The 25,426-nt window shown below is 36.9% G+C and overlaps 1 protein-coding gene across 1 annotated transcript in view; it reads right to left on the bottom strand.

The window, feature by feature from the left end:
* LOC105393096 (hemicentin-2) overlaps positions 1–25,426 on the bottom strand; it is a 417,028-nt gene that overhangs the window by 377,618 nt on the left and 13,984 nt on the right. The window contains exon 2 of the mRNA XM_048632261.1: positions 4,687–4,933. Coding sequence (XP_048488218.1) covers positions 4,687–4,756 — 70 coding nt within the window. The 5' untranslated portion in view covers positions 4,757–4,933. The remainder of the gene's footprint in view (positions 1–4,686; positions 4,934–25,426) is intronic.

Below are 25,426 nucleotides of genomic sequence, written 5' to 3'. Positions count from 1 at the left end.
GCATATATATATAGAGCGGTGGTAGCTCAGTCGGGTAAGCGCCCGCTTCTCAGGCCAGAGATGCGGGTTCGAATCCCGGCGCTGACATGTACCAATGAGTTCTTTTAACTTAAGTGCAATGTATACCATCGCTCTTACGGTGAAGAAAAAAAATCGTGAGGAAACCTGCATAGCTAGATCTAGCAAATCTAGACATGAACCCACCAACCCGCAGTGGACCAGCGTGGAGGGCAATGGTCCAAGCATAGGAAGGCAGTTTAGACCTATTCCATTCGAGAGAGCCAGGTGCAGGTACTTACACCCCCAAAGAGAATAGAATAGTAATGTAGAATAAGTGTAGTACTTATTTCGCAGGTGAGTGTAGTTGGAATGATTTTGTGGTCTCGTGCGAAATCCGATAAATGGCGTGACGGCGCGAATCACTCCCGCCACTGCGGTGCGGGGGTGGAGGGAAACGATGTGTAAAATAGACAATCGTGATAATAATTTGAGACACAAATACTTAGAGGTAAGTACATATTCATACAGTTGCGAGCAATGAAGAAGTTCCAGTGACATAATAATAAATTCCTTCGTCATTGAATAATAATTATATGGAACGTCAAAGGCAGATGGAAATTTTTCAGTAATGTCAAATTCCAAAGTTTATTTTCTCTCACAGCTGTTATAATATTCTGAGTCTTCGCAGACACAAACCAACATAAACTGCAAACCTACAACATCCCTCTATTGCAGCGTTCAACGCCGGTTTCCACGGCGGACCCCTGAAAGCGCGCATTCCGCCGACATCGCGAATTGAATATCTCTGACGCTCACTCCGGTATACTGAGGTCACTCTCTATCTGCCAGTTTCACCCAGTTTCAATAACTCTATCGATAGCTGACTGTTACTACAGGGTGTTACAAAAGAAAAAAAATGTTTTTTTTCATAGAAACTTTGTTGGTCACGTGACTTTTTTACTATGGACAATGTTTTTTTTTGGCGAATTTTGAAATTCTGATTTCATTTTCGGGTTTAGATAGGTATAACATGCTGCACATGTAGGTTACGGTAGTAGTTAGTATACCCTTTTTGCAACACCCTGTATAGTATGATTTTGACGGAATGCTACTTTTTTATGTGTCAAAATCGTATGATGGTAACTGTCAGCTATCGATAGAGTTATTGACACTGTGGCAGTCAAACAACTCATGAACGAACAAGAATTATTACGCAATCGGCAAGCTTGATACGAGTAAGACGAGATAGAGCCTAGAAACTTAGGAAAAACAAAGCTACACGACTCTATCTTGTTGTATTCAGCGTGCCGATTCTCGTTCGTTCGATCGTCGATTAGAGAGTGACCCCCAGGTATGAACTACATAGTATGAACTGGCATCCGGGTTAGGCAACCATACCACGGGGTTATAAGTTTAACATTTCTGTGTATTTGTCTGTGTATCTGTCTGTGGTAGCATAGCTCCGAAATGACTTAACTGATTTTGATTTTGATTTTTGGAGTCATAAGGAAAGCTACTCGAGTGTTCGTAGTCATGTTTCACGAAAATCGGTTTAGCCGTTCAAAAGTTATGCGACTTTTGGTGTTGAATGTCGGGAGTTTTGACGTTGGTTATATCCTATGTCACGGGGAAAGACATCTGACATAACCCTTATTACATTCGAATAAGGGTAGTTTTTGTTTGTATCAGATGTCTTTCCCCGTGGAATGGGAGCTATTTAAAAATAGCTGTTTGCTTGTTGATTTTTCAGAGTTGATCACATATCGACCGAATGGCGTAGTGGTTAGTGACCCTGACTACTGAGCCGAAGGTCCCGGGTTCGATTCCCGGCTGGGGCAGATATTTGTTTAAACACAGATATTTGTTCTCGGGTCTTGGGTGTTGATATTTATATTTAATATATATCCATCTATGTATTTGTGTAGATATATCAGCTGTCCGATACCTATAACACAGGCTCTGTCTAGCTTGGGGTCGGATGGCCGTGTGTGAGATGTCCCCACATATTATTATTATTATTATATCTCAACATAAACACAAAAGTATTAATTACATTCAACAATCACTGATACAATTTCACGTGTATCATACAAAATTAGTGTAAGTACCTAAAGTTATTTTGCAATACACTCCTTGCTAACTACATCAGGTTAGGGAAGTCTTTGAAGACGGGAAGCAATCAAGACGCCATGTTTATTTATAACGTAAATTAATGGAGCAGCCATTTTATTTCAGAGGTTTTGGTTTCAGGGGGCGGGGACTGAAACTGAATTTACTTTCGGTGTTACATGTATACACTCAGGATCAATGGAAAAGTTTCACAATCCACTAACAAAATACCGGTACCAATCAAAACATGACGACCGAATGGCGTAGTGGTTAGTGACCTGACTACTGAGGCGATGGTCCCGGGTTCGATTCCCGGCTACGGCAGATATTTGTTTAAAGACAGATATTTGTACTCGGGTCTTGGGTGTTGATATTTATATTTAGTATCTATCTATCTATGTATTTGTGTAGATATATCAGCTGTCCGACACCCATAACACAGGTTCTGCCTAGCTTGGGGTCGGATGGCCGTGTGTGAGATGTCCCCACATATTTATTATTATTATTATTACATTTCATTTATAAAAGTATTTTTTTTCGTTCATGAAAAAGTTCCAGTGATAATAATTATAGCACCAAATTATTCCTTAACAGAAAAGACAAGCTTAATGCCGCTTTCTGCAGTATTCATGTACATTTAACAGCGCATCAGAGTGTTAAAAACGAAAACGTAAATATTGTATCCAAGTTTAAAAAACAATAATTTTATAAAAAATTGCGGCAATTTTTAGTTCGGCATTTTGTGTGTGGAACTGTTTCATTGCTTGCGAGTGTAACAAAAAGAAAACTTTATACAAAAAATAATATTGGTGATGTATTTCCTATGAGTGTGTCAGTGATCCTCACACTAGGCCAGGCCTGTATCGTGAGTAGTCTGTTAAGGAGTTTAATTCTAAAGTATTTACCAATGTCTGACAGTTGGCTTATTCATTGAAGAATATACTAGTATTGATATACATTAAATATATGTAGACCATTGATCGTGAGTGTATACATTAAATATATGTGTAGATACCTATATGAGTAACCCTACTTAAAACCTTCCTATCCTTATGTTAAACTATATACACATGAAAGTACTTATAATACCAATATGATTAACAAACTTAAGAGCTAAAGTGAAATCTACATAATTTATGTCGGAAATCATTATTGATATGAATTCAAGTGATATTGCTCCAAATGAGCCTAATTTAGATAAAACTGAAATCATGACGAGGTCACATCCATACAACGGCGATGTAAACTTATAATTATTTTGCCATGGACCAATGAATCCTTTAGAAATACGGAATTGAAATATAATTTTTGTATTACGGTTAATTACGGTGAAGTAAAAACATCATGAAGAAACCTCTACATTCTAGAAGCATTGTGCATTGTACTCATTCATACAAATGTACACAAAAAGCGGGTGGCTCGCTTGGGTTGGTAAAAGTGACCCTCAGACAATTGAGTAGCTGCAAAGTTAGTTTTGTCGGACTCTACCATACAATACGCTAATCACGACTAATCCGATTGAACAAAGCAATCCAACACTCATGGATTATTAATTTTAACAATTTGAACCTACATTGAAAGGCCATTTGAGGTCTATCGGCAAATTTACATTCGCTAGCGTGAGTAGCTATTTCGAACCATCAATAGATCGTATGGTATTGCTCGTTTGAATATGTATTCATGACGAATACATTGCAGATTTCAGCCGGTTTCAGACGGTGCTAGTAACTTGCTTTAAAGCATTGAGATTTTAATGTTGTTATAATATTATCAGGTATTTCTGGAATCTAAATGAAATAAAAATGGGCTAAGCGCCTTCTGCCTAATTTCTGGGTCAAGTTTATACGCGTTAGGATTTCAGTATAATACCTACTTACAAGTGACGTAAGTGTTTTTGTTTTTTTTATATTCCTACATTTTTCTAATGGCCTACGCAGATCAGGACGGCATGGCAAGGGATTTTAATTTTTAATAATGTGCATTCTACCGTAATGATACAGAAATACGACATAAATTGCCAAGCTTTAAAATGACGCCGTGGCATGAAAAAGATTTTTCATAAGTCTTCTTTTTATCGTGTCGGTAACAGGCACGAGATATTAGAGTGGATCTATGTAGAATTCAAAACATAATTTCCATGCCACTAGCACCACACCACCATGCCAGCAACTGGCGCGGTGTAGCGACGGTACAGAGAACAGATTTATAATTCCAACACTCAGGTCCGATTCAATGTTCGGTGAAACGCGGACGTTATGCAGCCTTCAGTGAAGCCTCCGTGCTTCAGGAGTATGGCAATCAGACACATTCATTAACCTCTAGTTTGAGAGACTATTTGGCTATAATTCCTTCTGAAAAGTCATGTAGATTCCGTCCAATCGCTGTCCAATTATAATGGAAGGCTGAAGGTATTCTGACTTCGGGATGAAACTTTGAAATCCTTCTAAAACTATACAGGGTGGAGATTTATCAGTGTCGTTGCCAGGTCAATTTAGCTTTACGTCTAGAAACTTTCACTTTAGAAACAACAAAGTTGTTAATGACCTGTGTAGAAAAAAAACTGTTTAAAAAACTCACCTGTTTCAGCGTAGACCGCGCCGGATATTCCCGCCAAAAGACAGAGAACTGTCAAGATTACAGACGCCATCTTGAAGCGTCTGACCAATCACAGCGCTCGCCACTCGTACGTCACACCATTACAAAATCACACTTAAACACATCACTGTAAAGACTATTTTACGATTGTATTACTTTTTTGCACTTTTTAAAATAAGGTTTTTAAACTATAACATGGTTAGTCGCTTTTTTCTTTCGGGTCAATTATCTGTAACAAAAGAAAGTAAAAGTTTATAAAACTATATTTATAGGTACATTATACTCAAATAAAGTGGAAAAGATTGTGAGTAGTGTGGTAGAAAATGTTCAATGGAAGTATGTACTGAATCATTTTATCATGTAGCTGTTGCTTATATGTATAAAACATTGTTATTTCTGAGTCTCATTGACTATTAATGCGGAGCTCCTCTAGAAAACCTGCTTAATAGGCTTTGCTACTTAATTTTTTCGTAAATAGAATACTTAAACTTAGTTTACTTCACCTTTTCCACCTTGTCTATCAATGTTAAAATTATACAAAAACTCATATAAGAAAGTAGAAAAAACATGGAGAAATTCCGCAAATCAATTCTTTGATCCGGCAATATTTTTTCATCTGGCAACCCGCGTACACACATTTATTTCTGGTGCGCTGGAGCGGACCCAAATAGCCGGAGTGTGAATTCTAGTATTGACCTAAATAATAATTTAGCTGTTTAGTTTCGCATATTGTTTTCTTAGTTCTGGAACTTCTATTATAAGCTTAAGCGTAGCGTGGGACACCGTCTGGGCTGCTGGTTCGACGTCCTTAAGCAGGTAGCCGGTAGTGCCTGGATGAGGAAGGCCGAAGACAGATTGTTAGGGCGCTCATTCGACGCATTAAGCCATATCAAGTATAAAAAACAATCTAAACAAGTACCTACCTATTCTAATTTTGACAATATTATTATTAAACAACATTAAACTGTCCTCACTGTCTTTCGCACTATCTATCACTTTCTCCACAACGCCCAAGGTTAACTGGAAGAGAATGTTTTTAGCATTAAGTTCACCTATGTACAAATTGGTTTATGTGCAATAAATAATTTAATAATAATAATAATAATAATGATCTTGATAAAAAAATACACTCTCGTGCAAAGAAACAGTTCCACTCACACAAACCCGACACCAAACGAACAAAATTTTTTGAAACATTTAATTTTAAATTTTAACAAAATATTACCGTTTTAGTTGGTAATATTCTGATACACTTAAATATTGCAGAAGGCGTCATTAAGTTAATTTTATCCAATTAAAAGAATTTTGATGATTTTATCAATGTAACATTTTCATTGCCCGTGAGTGTATCAATAAATTTGCTTTATACATTTTGCCGTTCCAGCGTCGATATTAGGACATTATACCATTTTCGTCGTCAATCACAATTAAATTTGTACCTTTTGCATTCCAATTTAAACTTTACGACACTCGCAATAAAAACCGCAGGGCAATTGTTTTATTACTTCGAAATTATGATTTAGTTTTATAACTTGGCGTAAATTATCTTAAATTATCCCTCGGAGTCAGAAAATACCTCCATTTTGCGTAATTTATGCCCCAAATAAGGTACCAAAAATTTGTGTTTCATGAACTAAATTATACTTTAGTAACGTGTGTTTGAATGATATTAGGTATTAACGCACTTTGGTTCACATGTATACAGTATGACTATCTTCTAAGTAATAACATAAAATGTATTCCTGAACTGTAATACTTTGGGGTTACATGGTATTTATACGTATTTGAATAAAGCTCTTAAAATGACAGGAAATTTTGGTTTTAAAATTCAACAACTTTCGGAGCTAAATAGTTACAGATAGATACCTACACACATATCCGTAGATATGACTATGTCCAATTTAAAGCCAATTTTTATCTCGGAAGTGAAAAAAAATGTCAACAACTGTACGTGAAGCCCGCATAGATTCGCTGAAAATCTAGATTTCCGCCTAGATTATTCAGATCCAGTTATGCTGAAACACATGTTTCTGTATAGGGTTGTCAGAGCTACCATAATTTTCGGTTTTATTAAAAATCAATAGATAAATAAAGAATACAATCCAGTTTAAAAATTGGCGATGTTGAGTTTCTAATTCTGGGATATGTTTTTCCTAGAATAAGGAAACAAAACAATGTATTCTTGGATATCCTTAATTGGTCTTAAATAAGGTAAAAGAAAAAATCTTCCGAGACACCTTGAAAATAATGACTTTAAGTGTTTTATTTTCGAAAAAACCTTTCAAACAAACAACTTTTATCTCTTTAAGTATCTAACTTTTAAAAAGGAACCTAACACTGGACTTTTTAATTTAGGTAGTTTTAAAACTTGTTACTTTTTTTTCAAATTATTGACAAGTAAAGTGTTTATAGTTTTCATCGCTGGCAACCCTGGTTGAGAGTTGTCAGTCTGTCACAGTTATATATAGCGGTTACGGAGCGGTTGGCCGCCGAACTGATATTTTAGTCTCACGCGTTTATTTATAAAAATTATCTTGCCGATTTTATTGTGTTGATGAGGCGGAAAATCTTATTTGTCACTGATTTGTATACAGGATGTTAAAATAGGTTTGGAGAAGCCGAACGACTATAAACTTAGATTTTGTATGAACTGACAGACGTTAAATTCACCTCAATAAATCTAAGAAACTTATTCATCGTTAGAAGTCAGGATCAATGATAAAATTCCTCCAACACAATAAAAAGAGAAGTAGAAAAAGTATTCTTTGTCATAACACTAAAACCCAGATAGTATTTCATAACTTTTGTGTCTGTAAGTAGGTTGCTTCATACCTTTTTGCTCATAAAACACAGAAATCTTACGTTATGTTACTGACTCTAGTTTTCTGAGATTGTAGTAAGCCAAGCATTCTGACACTGAGCTCTTTTTTGCTGACAGTTTTATGCTTTGTTTTTATATGTGACCTTATATTTTTCGTCTTAACCAAAACGATTTCTCAAAATGCCGTAAAACATTCCACACACAGCCATATTAATGTGTCAAAAAAACTTTCGAAGTTAAACACCCTGTATTTTAACATACAGCATACATGATCTGCAAAGCTACACATGACATCACAAGTTTTAAAACGTCATTTTTACAGCGAGCTTCCAATGTGAAAGCCAGCGGTCTATTATTCAAGCCCATTTGAAAAGCAATGATAACATACCGTTGTAGCTTTGTTTGCAATGTCTATGCGAATGAGTTCACGATATGAGGATTCTTTTTGCCCATACGAATGTGCTGTTTGCGTTGTGTATTTGACAATGTCGGGTGTCCACATGCGATTTGAGAGTTTTTAAAACGATCGAAAATGACGCATGTTTGCTTTGTTTGTTTGTGTTGACGTTTAAAATGGTTGTGACTGGTTGTGACGGTTTGAATTATAGGACTGTTTTTTTGGAGTTCTAGAGGTCTATTGAGTACTATCTATAAAGTTTTTCAGTTGAGTGAATCTACAGATGTCACAATAAGCACAAGTAAAGTTTGGCAGTCCAGTAAAAGGCTGACAAAATTTCACGCAACATCATCAAGAAAATGATTACACATCACAACCCATCACGTCCCCCCTGCTGGGGCACTGGTCTCCTTCCAACGATGGAAGGGTTTTAGGCTATTCCATGATATGACCATTATTAAGCCGAAATCCGTCGGCAAAACTGAACCTTGACCAAACCAATTTTTTCAAAGATCTTATTTAAAATTTGACCTAAATATTGCCGTTTTAGTTGGCAATATCCTGTTAAATGTACTTCAATGTTGCAGAAGACGGCATTAAGCTAGCCTTTTCCGTTTAGAAGTAATTTGGTGCTTTTCTCAGTGCAACCTTTTCATTGGCCGTGAGTGTACATAGTGTAATACACCTAAAACTATACCTAAACACTACTGAAATCCATCTAATTCGTAGTTAAAACACGCATACGTGTTACAGAGGGCCCCGTTGAAAGTTACAGTCCTCACTCGGAGTTCAAAGAGACTGGCAGCTCCAGACAATATCAAACAACCTCACTTAGAGGAGTTGGCAGGAACATTGGATAGTAAGAGAATTAGCTAAAGCGGTAGTGAAGCTGCTTCCGAAGCTTGGGGCCGCGGGTTCGAATCCCAGGGCAAACATGTGTGTGATGAGCATTTGTTTGCCTTCTCTCTTGTTGACGTTTGTCTATTAAATATGCATCTAAATAAGTATTTGTTAAAGATATATCAGCTGTCTGACACCCATATGCTGTGCCTAGTTTGGAGTCGGGTGGCCATGTGTGAGGTGTCCCCACATATTTATATTTTACTAGCTGTTCCCGCGCTCTTCGCTTCGCCTTAAAAAGTTTTCCCGTGGGAATTCCAGGATAAAAAGTAGCCTATGTTCTTTCCCAGGGTCTAGACCGTATGTATACCAAATTTCATTCAAATCCGTTCAGTAGTTTTGGCGTGAAAGAGTAACAGACAGACAGATAGACAAACAGACACAGTTACTTTGGCATTTATAATATTAGTTAGGATTAGGATGTATTTATTTACTGAAACCTAAAAGATTCTCATGTCACAAACACAGCTGTACGACAATAATAGAACCGTTAAACTAGATTCATTCTCACGGAGGTTTCAGAAACGCTTTTTAAAACGCAACACTCACGCCCTTTTATTTCTCAATATCGAAAATCGAACAAAGATTTTAAAAAGGCTTATTGTATTCCGAAAATCTACTAGACTACTAATTGCATTAATTCTATAACATAAACTTTTCTGTACGTAGCCTCGAAGACGTCGCGTTTGTTTGGGGTCTAAATGGAAAATGATCATCAATCATCATCAACTTCTAACTATGAAATCGTATTTTCTTAGTTACAACGGTTGTCTGGAAGAGATCGCTTTTAGCGATAACACCGCCATTTGTGCATTTCTGTTATTTAAGTTGTTTTATGGTGTGCAAATAATGCAAATTGTGTATTTAATTGTCACTTCTCAAATTGTTTGTTCCTTGAGTGAATCCATCGGTTGTGTCTAAAGTCCGTCAAAACTCTGTGAAAATTAAGGGCTTACAGCCACTTCCATTTCATTTCAGGACCAAAGGCTGGTTGGAGCTCCAGAGTTGGGTTTATATTAGAGGATATTCTAATTTATGTGTATACAAACCATTGTTACAAAATATAAAGCAGAGCAAAAAGCAATAATTTCTTTCTGGAAACAAGTAACTATACTAAACTTATAACTAGTTATAAGTTTTGTGTTAAATTGTATTAGTTATATATTCATAATCTTATTAAATAAATACAAATAACTGTATTTTAACTAAACTAAATAATAAAATGTCTACAGTATATTAACTAATAAAGCCACTACCTACTTGTGGCTTTAGAATACCTATTTAATCTAAGTACCTAACTTAAATATTAAAAATACATGTAAAGGAGCAAAGAAAAAGTTGTACAAAGAAAATGGACCCCTATTTTTTCTAAACATTTCATTTAGAATTAAGTAGATCTATCAAAATGTTGTTTTTAGTTGATAATAATATTCTGATACGCTTCAATATTACAGACGGCGTCATTAAGCTAATATTTTCCGTTTAAAACGGAGTAATTTGGTGCTATTGTCAATGGAACTTTTTTATTTCTCGTTAGTGTAGTTTCAATACTGCGAACAACACTTTGAAAAACCTCCCATACCTAAATCGATGAAGGTTATAAATGTTTTGTAATTTTTTTGCACTTCCCTACTTTCTGCTCCTGAACCTCTTGTAGGTTGACTGGTAGAGAATGCTCTTAGCAATAAGTCCACCTAATTGTAGATCTACTTTTGTAAATTTTGAAATAAAAGTATAAATAAATAAGGTACAATCCTGCCGGCAAATAACGGAACCAACCTACAAAAACCGCGAAGGGTTTGCCTAAAATAACATCTCTAATTAATTGCCAAGTTTCCTTTCCTTCCGAGTTCACTCCTGACGTTTATCCAGAAGTGTCAATTTTGACGTTTGGCTCAAAACTTCATAAAGTCCCTTCGAATTTTATCAAAGCACTCTCATTGGGCGAGGCGGTAATTCAGCGGCCGTGTCAAAGAGCTTTGTTTTCGCAGAGCTTTTTTACCACTAAACGAAAATGAGACGTGCTATGTGTTTGATAGATAGATAGATAGATAGATACTCTTTATTTGTACACAAAAACATGGACAAAAATTACAAAAAACTTAATCTAACACATATGTACAAATGGCGGCCTTATCGCTTAAAGCGATTTCTTCCAGGCAACCTTTGGGTGGAAGGATATTGCGATGCAAAGGGTAAAGTGTACTAGTGTTTGCATTCTGTATGTGTGTTTTTATTTGATAGTAGGTACCTACTTAGATCTTCAATGTGTTAGATGCTTACTTACTTACTCCGCAGCGACCGTTAGCGAGCGTTAGATGCTTACGGTTTTGTTTTATTTAGGAAGTCTAAGAAACAGATATAGTTAGATAAACATAATTATATGAATTTATTTTAAATCGTTTATTTCTGGATATTGTGTAAATAATAGTTTTAACTTCGTTCCATTAAAGATAAAATGGAAAACAGGATCTCCAAATTTCAAAAATAAACTCCTTTCAAGGTCAGACTGGCCAAGCCCGTATTTATAGTAGGAACTATTCTCGGGTTAATAAAACAAAACTAGACTTGACGCTAAAAGCTTAGAGTAACGATATACGAACAACATGGTGTTTCACATACAAAATCAAAGATAAACATTGATGTCGATTCTGAAGGCAGAAATTCTAATTTTAACGCTGTCAAACTTAAAAATTTGCTAGCATAAAATGACATTTACGGAAACAATCATAGAGTCGAATTTTAAACAAAGAAATTAAGGTTTTGACAGCTCTAAATTTAGAATTTCTGCCTTCAGAATCGACATCATTGTCCGCATTTTGTTAACTGTCAAGCCGTTTTAAGTTCAAACTAATAACAACCATTGTACCAATGAATAAAGACACAAATCTTTTAACCGAACTAATTCAAAATATATTATGAACTCAGTAGTAGAAGTGGCGTGTTATTTGTCGAGATGTTTCTTTCGCACTGACACTCCATCTAGTCCTTATTATAATATCGTTGGCTAAAGGTAATAAAGGTTTGCTTCGCCGATATTTTCCTATTTTGTTCACGCGATCCCCCGGGAGGGTCGGACGCCATATTGGAAAAAATATATTTTCTAGAACAGAATAAAGTGGTTCACCTAACACATACGGGGTTATAAATTATATTGATCAATCAATGTTGTGGCTTACACAGAAACCGTGGTATGGAGCGAGTACCTGTGATAAAAGGTGTGCTAACTTAAGGTGAAAATTGGAAGTAGGTAGACGACATAAGAGCCTATAGAGGGTTTAAAAATTTACGCAAATGAAAACGTATTTCGTTTTCTTCTGTCACCTGCATACATTATCTGTCAAAAATGTGTACTTATGGTAGTTTCCGCTACAGGTGGCACTTTGTAAGCGACAAAACGTAAACTTTTATAGTTTTCGACAAACTATGAAACCCGTAAGTACTAGACGTAATTATGTCGCTCACTACCAATTTATACCTTTAGTTTGTTTCAAGCGGCTAGTCCTAAAAAAGTAATCACACAATTAAATTTTATTAGTGTAGATAGATAGATAGAATATTCTTTATTTGTACATACACACATAAAAGAAACTTACATAACTTAAATACTATAAACTATGTACAAAAATGGCGGTCTTATCGCTTAAAGCGATTTTTTCAAGACAACCTTAGGGTGGAAGGATATTTTGATTAAAGTGTACTATAATTTATGTAAATAAAAAAGTAATATCAGCCACAACGGTCCATTTGTCAAATATTCAATTTGTAATTGCTAATTACCCGCCCAAATGTTATTTCGTGTTAAGTACAAATAACCCCACTTAGTTACATAAAACCCCGTTAAAATGATATTTACCCTTCTCTAACGGTATGCGATCGCTAATTTATTTACGAACTAATGAAAACACGATTTGTTGGTTCAGGTCGTTAAATACATCTACATATTATGTACTTGCCTAAACATCCACGTATGGAAAATCATTTTCAACCTGATTATAATTACAAAATTCACATACACTAATCTTAATATAATTTAAATTAAATTTAAAACGCCTATGCTTTTATCTCAGACACTAAACTAAATTGACTAGTGCAAATGTGAAATAGAATAAAATCTGATACAACTTTATTGTTTTAATTTTATTTGTTTAGACTTGGGGTGGCAATGGCATACACTCGACCACTTGAAGAACGTATTAGAGATTTAGCAGGATTTGCGTAACAAATCTTTTATCCTGTCATGTCGTGCGCGTCATGCCATCCATGCTACGTGGTCCGTACGACTCTGTCCTTAATTTAGATTAACATTACGTAAAGTCGAGCTTGTAATTACATACGTAAGTACATGATGTAATATTATACATAGGTGGTGTTTATCGAAGATGGGTAGTTACAGATATAGGCTGATCAAGGGTAAATACTGTTGACACGATATTAATTATGTTTGGCGCCCGGCACATGGACGGGAGATCAGCGGTTAGGGATAAGATATAAGAGTAACATCAACATCACCACCCATCACGTCCCCACTGCTGGGGCACGGGTCTCCTTCCAATGAAGCAAGGGTTTTAGGCCTAGTCCACCACGCTGGCCTAGTGCGGGTTGGTGGACCCCAACACAAGCAAGCTAGTTCTGAGAGAGTTGTCGGGTAAGTGGGCAACCCGACTGTCAGATGTATTGTCCGAAGGACCCTGACCAACGACTGCTGCCGAAACAGCAACCGGGACCCACGGTAACTTTTCATGAGCAACCTTCTATATCACATTAATATGAGCACATCTTCTCTAACTTACTGTTCCAACTGACACTTACACGGACACCCTGTATAGTTGTATGCGCGTCACAGATTTGTGCAAGCGCGATCACCGATATACAGGCTGCTCCGTGCGTGTTGTTTTTAACTGGGCATTATTGGCGGATTATCTATGATGGATACTGAAGTGCGATTATACTGATTATGCTAATGCATATACAGGGTGTAATACTGGCTAGTGTTTAATGCAACAGGATGTTTGTAGACAGTTTGTTGTTCGGTGCTGGAGTATTTGTAGGTCGTTTGTAGGTCGGGCGGTAGTGAAGCATCTGGATTTATGGGACGCGGGTTCGAATCCCGCCCAGGACAAACAATCGTGCCATACTAAAGTTACTGTGTACCTACATATAGGGCCTGTAACGTTTTAGGGCTCGACAAAGGTCTGGTATCAAAATAATAATATATCTGCGCTTAAAGCTTAAACAAATATCTGCCACGGCGGGAATCGAACCCAGGAAATCCCCAGGGCTTTATCGTTAATCATCATCATCATCATCAGTCAATAATCATCCACTGCTGGACTTAGGTCTCTCCCAAGGAGCGCCACAACTCTGTCCTCGGCCTTCCTCATCCAGCCACCACCGGGCACCTGTCTATGGTCATAACTCCAGCGGGCCGGAGGGCGTCCCACGCTACGATCCAGTTCGATAGTCTGAATGCGTGTTGCGGAAAATAGCCGCTGTGACCTCAATACACATACGACGGAGAATTCCATGCTATTATTATGTTATGGCATGGATACTATCATGTAGTGCAAAAGGCGGTCTTATTACTTTAGTGATCTCTGCCAGACAACTTTTGGATAGATTGAATAAGAGATTGAGACTGTGTGCAAACTTTGCACACACTGCAAAGTACATACTCAAAAGAAATATTGTTTAATATACTAGACACTAACAAAAATATGTCATGTTTTACCCACTAAGGAAAAACTGAGTGTATTGTGTATATCTGTGTGTGTCTGTGGCCATCCATGTAGGACAGAAACCGATAAGAATGCAGTATTCATTTAGTGAAATGATATAAAAGACAAGAGATAATAAAGAAAACTGGTTCAACAGTTCAAAAAGTAATATTAAAATGATTTAAAGTTACGGCTTGTTTGATTGGGAACTTCATATCCGTCTTATATTAACAAACAACAAGCTCGCGGCAAAACTTAATCTTAACAAATTGATCTTAAATTATTGATGAATCCTGAATGAGGGAAATCTTAAAATAACTTCGCGTCTGACGCTGGGGGCTTCTCTACCTTATGAAAAACATAATTTAAGCGCGCCGGGTGTTACAAAAAAGATAAAGATAAAATACTATTTATTGCACACAAACAGAAAAAAATTATACAAACATAGAAAATAAAATAAATCGGCGTACAATCGGCGGCCTTATTACTAACTGCCAGTTTCTATATCTCTATCTATCCATAACTGGTAGTTACTTTCATACGATTTTGACATAATCAAAAATAACAATCTGTCAAATTGTATGAAAGTAACTACCAGTTATAGAAACTATATATAGATAGATAGAGTTATAGAAACTGGCAGTAAAAGTAATATCTTCAAGACACACATAAAATCCTAATCCTAACTAATATTATAATTGCGAAAGTAACTATGTATGTCTGTCTGTCTGTTACTCTTTCACGCCAAACTACTGAATGGATTTGAATGAAATTTGGTATCCATATGGTCTAGACCTTGAGAAAGAACATAGGCTACTTTTTATCCCGGAATTCCCACGGGAAAACTTCTTGAGGCAAAGCGAAGCTCGCGGGAATAGCTAGTAGAAAATAAAATAAATCGGCGTACAATCGGCGGCCTTATTACTAAAAGTAATCTCTTCCAGACACACAGGAAATAGAAAAGATATAGAAAGAGGATAAAGTAACCCTGAAACTGAAACTTTCCTGAAAGCTGTGTGTGCTGTAGTAATTAATGGTTCTCGCGAGATCCACTTCACAGGGCTGACTTTGAAGTCGTTTTACACTCGTGAAATAATAGCATGTGAAGCTCAGATTTACAATATACGAACTAGATATAGTGTCAGTGCATAAGAAATCACTCGACAAAAAATAACACCCCATTTCTACATCTGAGCTCTTATTTTTAATCAGTTCGGTTAGAAGATGTAGAACTTTATCCATTGTGTACATTGGTTGTCATTAGGTAGAACTTATAACGGTTTGACAGTTAAAAAAATGCGGACAGTTTTTTGCTTTGTTTTTAAATGTGACATACACTTCTGTTCTTCATCTTGTTCGTATATGGTTAACTAGCTGTTCCCGCGCGCTTTGCTTCGCCTCAATAAGTTTTCCCGTGGGAATTCCGGGATAAAAAGTAGCCTATGTTCTTTCCCAGGGTCTAGACCGTATGTATACCAAATTTCATTCAAATCCGTTCAGTAGTTTTGGCGTGAAAGAGTAACAGACAGACAGACAGACAGACAGACAGACAGACACAGTTACTTTCGCATTTATAATATTAGTTAGGATTAGGATAGGTAGACAACCGATAAAATATCTAATCATCATTATCATGAATTCTTTCAATTGTGTTTTTAATTAAGGAGTTTAAGTACTTACAATAATACCACGTGCTCTTACGGTGATGGAAAACATCGTGAGGAAACCTGCACATCTAGATTCTGGATGTGTATCCTAAGTGCATTGTACTTATTACAAAACGGCGATATGGTTCGCAAACTATCACGTGAGTACAAATGTGCTGCGAAAAGTGGGTGGCTCGCTCGTGAGCCACCTCTGACTACCCCTTCGGGGATTACAGTCGTGAGTGCATATGTATCTTCTTCTTCTTCTTCTTCTTCTTAAGTCCTTTAACTCCTAGTGGAGCATAGGGCCGCAACTACAGTTTTCCACTTTCGACGATCAGAGGCAGCAGCCACAACTTCTGGCCAGCTCATGTTGATCGACTTGATCTCCTGGGCTAATGTCCTTATCCAAGATATTCTTGAGAATATGTATACAACCGATAAAATATCTATTCATGATTATCATCATCATCAGCCCGTAATCATCCACTGCTAGGCCTTCCTCATCTAAGGTATTCCCCGTTCCATAAAACTTACAATAACAATATTCCACAGTGAAAATTGATTCTGAAACTTTGGAAAACAGGAAAAACTTTGATCGCCAATTAAAACCCAATCAGTATTAAATTGGAAACGCCAACTGCTTTGTCATTCAAAAGTGATTACAAACGTCATTGCACAAAGCTTACATTCGCGTGCAGTTAAACATTGTGATGACACGAAAGAGGTATTGTTTGTACTACAGTCGAAGTGTCTACTTGTGGTTCGATTTTAGCTCTTAAGACAAGCAAATTAAGAACGATATTATTCTAAATTGTTTTGTTAAGCCGGGTCCCTATTGTAGCATTGTTTGTTAGCCTAATTTTTCTAGAAACACTAGATTTCACGGTCTAAATGACGTTTAAAAGTCACGAAAAGTAATCTTACTTTTTAATATTTTTGTTAAACACCCAAAAAACAATTTATTTTACATAGGATTCGCCTCACGTTTATAATATTTAATAATAGGATAAGGCCTAGTTTCACCATAGTCTGTTAGATCATTAACACCCCTGTAACATTGTTAGTGTCATCTAAAATAAAATTATACGCTATGTCCGTCTTAATATCTTGACAGATGTGTCAAAAATCAACAGCTAATCCTTTGCTATGATGTAACAGTGGTGTTAATGACCTAACAGAGTATAGTGAAACCAGGCCTAAGTCTATTTTTATTGAAGTACTAGCTGTTCCCGCGAGCTTCGCTTCGCCTTAAAAAGTTTTCCCGTGGGAATTCGGAGATAAAAAGTAGTCTATGTTTTTCCCAGGGTCTAGACCGTATGTATACTAAATTTCATTCAAATCCGTTCAGTACTTTTGGCGTAAAAGAGTAACAGACAGACATACAGACAGACAGACACAGTTACTTTCGCATTTATAAAATTAAGTTAGGATTCAACTTAGGTTACTCTAACATTCAGAACAAAAGGAAAACTTTAGAAAGTATTATCATAGGACGTCTATAAGACCTTATTATTTTAAATTAAAAGGGTCTTCTTTACCTAATAACCTCTGTGGAATAAATAAAATTGTTATCGAACTAAATAACCTTTCAATGTTATTTGTCTCCGAGTTAAAGACAGTCTGAAAGTGAGATTGAATTTTTGTTCGCTAAATAAAGAAAAAATCTTTGAGATAGAAATGTATTTTAGAGTTTTCGTTTAAAAAAGTATACCTAATGGTTTGGGAATAAAATTGAATATTTACTTATTCATATAACTATAAAATATTGTAACACAAGACAAGACATATACATAATTGTTGCAAACTACAAAATCGAATAACTTTTTAACACATTTTGTCACGTGTGCCATGCTAAAGCGCCTGAGCCGCTACACGGGTTCGTTATCGAAGCAGTTAAACGTCACTATATCGCGATTTACCATAGCTACGGCGATGTGATTGGTGGAACGCGTATTAAACGAGTTTATCGACGTCAATAACGACCTCGTGTAGTAGCAGCAGGATTGATCTAAAATTCAATACAAAATGCATGAGCCGAACGGAAACCCATGCAGATACTAAAAGTAAAAAGTAATTTTGTTGAAAATATAAAAGTCGGTGCGAGCGAGCTATAATAATATCGGACACATTTCTCCTCGACAGGGGTTCTCAAGGCTCAATAATATTGGGCCACGTAACTTTTGTTTTTTTTAAATATATTTTTATAAATGTAAGTACCTAAATGCTATTTATGTACACTTATACATACTTATAATACGTAGCACATCATAACCCATACCAAATATGATATTTTTATAAATTTGAATCTAGTAGGAACTGATTAAGAAATTACGTACCAAATTATTTATTAAACTCCAAAATTCAAATCCAAAATTGAATAAGTTAATTATAGGTATTTACTCAGCTGTAGGTAATATGTTAAAAAATTATATTGACTTATAACAAGCATCTTTTTCACTTATAGAATAATTTAATAACTGAGCAAAGTGTGTCCAAGTCTATCGTTAACTTCCCCAATAATTAAATATCCCCTAATCCCACTTCATAGTTCACCCGATGACTTAACCTCTACCAATTTATGACTGTAATAACGCAAGTACGGGGTATTCGAACGTCTGTCTGACCACACTGCTATGTAATCTCTAAAAACATTAATACATTCAAAATGTGCGCTTCGGTATTCAAACGCACCCTCGTGGAGTAGCGGCGGTTGTCCACTGCGGTCGACACGGGTCGGTGCATTACCAGTGATTGACTAAATAGCAGGTCATTAGAAAGAACATATCGTATACCTACTTTGAATTATTTATTTTTTTATTAAAATCGTCTCTGTGCTCTGTTGATGAAAAAATTAACAAAACATATAAAAGAAAGTTTTGTAACTAAAATATTACTTTTACTACATTTCACAAATCACCTAGGTCTTTTGGAAAGAAAAGGATAGTATCGTATTTATTTTTATTTATTATAGCTTTTAGCATTAAGTCCACCCAATTGAGCATTATCACTTCTGTAAACTGTGCAATAAAATAATAAATAAACTAAATGTCGGCGGCAGTGGAAAACCGACCGTGGGGTGCGTTTTGTATGTAATTTTAATATATTTGCGTTTGCAGTGATTATGAATGCGTGTTTCAGATGTTACGAGATGTGAGATTATTTCCGTCCCCTTTCCCCACTAATGCTCGTGAATGTATTTAATTAAATGTTCATATCCAAATTTATATGCTGTCTTTGATGTGAGAATTTTGATGAGTCAATTTAAGTTTGTTTATTTACATTTCATTTAATATATTCTCAATAAAGTACTTAAGTTGTTCAGAAATTCAAAGTTTGTTTACACTTAAATGTAATATATTTTTACGTGTTCATAATCAGCTTCCAAAAACTTTCTTTTTTTACATATGGCTGGCAATATTCTATTTTTCAACACAATAGCCCGCGGCCCTCGCTTGGTCTGCCCTGCGCTATATGAAAGCGTGATATCACCTCAGACTGAAATAGACAGACTTTAGTCTCGCGCTCACTACTCACGTCTTATTATGTAGCTACTTCATATACCTACATCTTTTGTGACTATAGCATAATGATCAGCCTGTACCTTATACAGGGTGTTGCAAAACTGGTATACTAAGCCGAAAGGGGGTGACTCAGAGGGTCAATCCGAACAACTTTTACCTAACGACTATTGGGAATTCACGAAACAAAAACGTTGCTTCCCCATAGTAAAAAAGTCACGTGGCCATAAGTTTCTATGGAGAAGCAAAACTCTAACCCCCAAATTCATAGAACTCTTTGACACTTACAATAGGTTTAAAATTGACGTTGTGATATACGAATTGCAACTTTTTGATTGACATAAAGAGTCGAAACTCGTGTGTTTCAAAGTCAATTTTAACCTTGTTGTTAATTTACAATACGCTCTATGAATTTGACGGCTACTCTCCCAACATCTTCCAACTATGAGCTAGGGTTAAATCTGTACTGTGTTTGAACAAATATCTGTCCTGGCTGGATCGAAATCGGCCCTTCAACACCACAACCAGAGTTACTAACCACTGCGCCATGCGGCCGTTATTGTTAGATTATTAACCACGACAAAAAAGAGGGGTGCTGTAAGTTTAACGTGTCTGTGTATCTGTCTGTAGTAGCATAGCTCCCAAACCGTTGAACCAATTCTATTCTATTTGTTTATTTTTGGGTCATGGTAATGTTATCCCGATTTTTTTTAGCCATAATAATTCATCAGAATCGGTGTAGGCGTTCAAAAGGGGAACACCCAAATATTCCGAAAAACTTTTTTCCGAATTTGATAACACCGAATATGTAATTTACGAAATATTGCAATACCGATTTTTTAAAATACCGAATTATAAAAATCACGAAAATTATAATTTCGAATATTATAATCACGAAGATTTGTTATTACGATTGTCAAATATACGAACGTAAAAAAATACGATTACTTTAATATACGAAAAATATAATACCGATTTATTAAAATCACGAAAAATTCAAATCCCGATCGGAAATATGATAATTCGTGATTTTGTCAAAAAAACATAAACGTTTTATAAACCTTAGACCCAAAACCAAAAGGTAGGTGCGACGACGAGCAAAGAGAGGAGGAGCGTGTTAGGTGCATATAGATATCGAAAAACAAAGCGGAGCGGAGCGTTTCAAATATAGAGCAAAACAATTGTTAAATAGAAAACTATTTGTAGTATTTGTTGTTAAGTAACACAAGAAAGAAATACAATTGCTCGGATTTTTATTGTGTTTGCTCGGATTTTTATTGTGTTTAACCTTAAAAAACTTGGGACCTAAACCTAAAGATAGGTGCGACGACGAGCAAAGCGAGGAGGAGCGTGTTAGGTGCACATGTTCGTCGAAACCAAAGCGGAGCGCAGCGGAGCGGAGCGGAGCGTCTCCCCATAGCGCCAATAATAATAATAATAATGTCAAAACCCCTAGTACCAAAACCTAAAGATAGGTGCGACGACGAGCAAAGCGAGGAGGAGCGTGTTAGGTGCACATAGATATTGAAAAACAAAGCGGAGCGCAGCGAAGCGGAGCGGAGCGTTTCACATAATATAGCTTAAAAATACATGTATAATAGATAACTACTTATTTCTTGTCAACTAAATTACATTCGGGGATTTGTATTTTCGGAATATTAAAACTTCGGGATTCGTAATTTTAACAATTCGATATAATACAAAATCGTACATTTGAAACATCGAAATTATAACATTCGGAAATTTTACTTTCGTCATTCTAATAAATCTGTTGTTTGAAATTTAGTTTTATCGACCATTCGTGATTTTCATTATTCGGAAACTTGAAAATCGGGATTTTGAATTATTCGGAACTTTGAAATTCGTAATTATAAAAATCGTTATTTTCACATTCGTAAAAAAGTAATTCGGAATTATGTAGTGTACCCGTTCAAAAGTTATGCGACTTTCAAACGGCTTGTTAAATCGGGCGTTTTTAACGTTGGTTAGGTTATTTATAACTGTTGCAACGGTGACGTCACGACATAACCTCAAAGTTTCTCGGAACCGGTTGACCTTGCGCGTTATTTATAATGTTGATTGAATTTGGCACAATCTCTGCCAGTTCTAGTATTTCTTCAGTCATTAACCTATTTGTGGAGCTTCATTCAACATGCCTGATTCACTTTTGGGAGAAATTCGCGAGGGAATTTTGGTTATTTTTCACGATGGAGAATGTAAATTTTATAGATGTTGAAAAATATACACTGGCTAGCAATGACAGAGTTCCACTTACAAAATAATGTCGACACCAAATGACCCCATTTTTTAAATATTTAATTTTGAATTTTAACACAATATTTACGTTTTTCGTTGGTTCTTACGCACTGTTAAAATGTACTTCAATATTGCAGACGGCGCCATTAAGCTAGCCTTTTCCGTTCAGGAGTAATTTGGTGCTGTTGTCACTTGAGCTTTTTCATTGCTTGTGAGTGTGTTTTAAGATTCATCATCATTATCAGCCTATAGCAGTCCACGGCTGGACGTAGGCCTCTCTCAAACCACGCCACTGGATGCGATCTTTAGCTTTCCGCATCCAATCATAGCGTTTGTGGACTATGAGAAAGCCTTTGATTCTATTGAGCTCTGGGCGATGCTTCAATCCCTTCAGCGGTGCCATATAGACTATCGCTATATCGAGGTGTTGAGATGTATGTACAATGCTGCCACAATGTCAGTTCGATTACACGAACATAGCACAAAACCGATCCAGTTGCAAAGGGGCGTGAGACAGGGAGATGTTATTTCTCCGAAACTGTTCACCTGTGCACTGGAAGATGTTTTTAAGCTTGTAGAGTGGAAAAGACTGGGCATTAACGTCAATGGCGAATATATCTCTCATCTACGATTTGCTGATGACATAGTTATTATGGCGGAAACGCTGGAGGAGTTGGGCGAAATGCTCACAGACCTCAATGATGCCTCTAAACAAGTTGGGCTGAAAATGAACATGGACAAGACAAAGGTCATGTCGAACGAACATGTTTCATCATCGCCCGTAACTGTAGGAGGTGTCACCATCGAAGTTGTCGATCAGTATCCCTACCTAGGACAAGTGATCCGATTAGGTAAATCCAACTTCGATAAAGAGGTAGCTCGTAGAATCCAACTCGGATGGGCAGCGTTCGGGAAATTACGACACATCTTCACCGAAAACATACCTCAGTGTCTGAAAGCAAAAGTTTTCAATCAGTGCGTGTTGCCAGTGATGACTTACGGAGCCGAGACGTGGTGCTTCACCAAAGGGCTTATCCACAAGCTCAGAGTTGCTCAGCGTGCTATGGAAAGGGCTATGTTAGGCGTGTCCCTGCGAGATAGGATTCGCAATGAAGAAATCCGCAGGAGAACTAAAGTTACCGACATAGCCAAAAGGATTAGCACGCTGAAGTGGCAATGGGCTGGCCACGTAGCCCGCAGAGCCGACGACCGCTGGAGCAGAAAGGTTCTGGAGTGGAGACCCCGTGTCGGCAAACGGCGTGTCGGTCGCCCCCCAACCCGTTGGTCTGATGATCTGCGGAAGGTAGCGGGAAGCCGCTGGATGCAGATGGCGGGTGACCGTTTGGGGTGGCGATCGTTAGGAGAGGCCTATGTCCAACAGTGGACTACAGAAGGCTGAGAGAGAGAGAGAGATCCAATCATAACCAGCCACGTTTACCCCATCGATGTTTTAAGATTATCATTTTAGAAATTTTGTGTTTATTATGTAATTACAGCAGTAAGTAGGTGATTATGTTATATTATTTCTCCTACCTTAACCAATCGGCTGCAACAAAATAAAAGCGACACAAATTCCCTTTGTTTTCTCAATCCGGCCAGGGTTGCCACATTCGCACCACAATTTGCACAAAAGGGCGCTCGAGTGAAGACGTCGCAAACGATCTTATCCCCGCATGCAAATTTCAGCTTCAGCCCAGAAAATACCCGGATTTAGAAGTAATTTTGCTGAGAAAAAAACTTATTTCGGCCTAATATTAACCCAACTGGAGTAGGTAGAATGGACGATAATTACGGGTGTCAAATTAATACATTTGGAACTGCCGACAGATTTAAATGAAAGGAAGATAAATAAATATGTGTGGACATCTCACATACGGCCATCCGACCCCAAGCTAGGCAGAACCTGTGTTATGGGTGTCGGACAGCTGATATATCTACACAAATACATAGATAGATGAATCAATTACTATTTTATCGATAAACACAAACAGCCTATGTAGTAATCTATGCATTTTCCATGTCACACCCGTCAGTGTATAATAAAAATTTAAAGTGTTTGCGCCTGAGTGACATACCTACTGCAAGCGAAAATACAGGGCATAAGAAGACCTGACCGTAGAAGAACCCACTGGCTACAGAACCTCGCCGAATGGTTCAATATGTCCACCGTAGAGCTATTCCGAGCTGCGACTTCCCGGGCCCAAGTGGCCATAATGATAGCCGACCTACGATAGTAGATGGCACCTGAAGAAGAAGACATATCTATCTCTGTCGTGAGAAGCGCGCGCTTACCTACTGAGCTACCACCTCTCTCTCTCTCTCTCTCTCTCTCTCTCTCTCTCTCTCTTTCTGCTTCAGTCAGCGTGATTATTCAACAAGCGTCTATGAGCTGACAACGACTATTTATCACTGTTGGAACAAGCATTACTCTTGAACTTAGATTCTTACTGTAGGTGTAGACCATTGATTTCAACTTCAAATGACTAATAGCCGGTTCTGATAGATTATTATCGTTGTGTTTGCTGTTCAGATAGCTTTTATTCAGTTTCAGTTTATGTCATGAAACTAATTCATAAAAAAAGGGATACAAATACAAGTTTTAAAACAACCTGACCAAAGGTAAAGATCGATATTGATAAAATAATTATGGCTACTCAGGGTAAAATTACCTAAGACCCAAAAAAATTCATTGAAAATCAAACAAATTCAGCCGTTTGGGAGCTACATTATCACAGATAGACGCACATACAGATACACAGACACGTTAAACTTTAACTAACACCCCCCCTTTTTGCCATGGGTTAAAAGGGATCCAAATACAAGTTGTAAAAAAACATTTTCTGTTTTAATTTTAAGAGTCACAATAATATTAAAGGCATATAAAATACCTATAAGCCACTTTATCCGACCACCTCGCATTACCTTCGAAAACGAGGCTATATTTCAGTATTTCAGCTCTTTAGTCTGACAAAACGGATCTAGGATGTAGACTATTGAAATCCTAGGAGCCTAACTCCGAATGGCGGCCATACGTCCGCCGGATTGTGATTGAAGATACAATAGGCCGAAGTGGGGGACCCTTTAGGATACGTTATGGCAGAAAATATAATTTATCATTCTTTAGTGGAAGCCATTTTTATGAACGGACATAAATTGAGGTAAAGAAATTATAGTGATTTATGATTATTGAATATACGAGTACTTACTAGGTTATTACTGCGAATTTAACTATGTTTTAAATTAATATATTTTCATAATAATATAGCTGTTCCCGCGAGCTTCGCTTCGCCTCAAAAAGTTTTCCCGTGGGAATTCCGGTATAAAAAGTAGCTTATCTTCTTTCTCAGGGTCTAGACCATATGTATACCAAATTTCATTCAAATCCGTTCAGTAGTTTTGGCGTGAAAGAGTAACAGACAGACAGAAACAGTTACTTTCGCATTTATAATATTAGTTAGGATGTA

The sequence above is a fragment of the Plutella xylostella genome, chromosome 31, assembly GCF_932276165.1.
Source record: "Plutella xylostella chromosome 31, ilPluXylo3.1, whole genome shotgun sequence".
NCBI classification, from domain to species: domain Eukaryota; kingdom Metazoa; phylum Arthropoda; class Insecta; order Lepidoptera; family Plutellidae; genus Plutella; species Plutella xylostella.
Note: the sequence above shows the minus strand (reverse complement) of the source record. Positions and strands in the feature narration are given on the sequence as shown.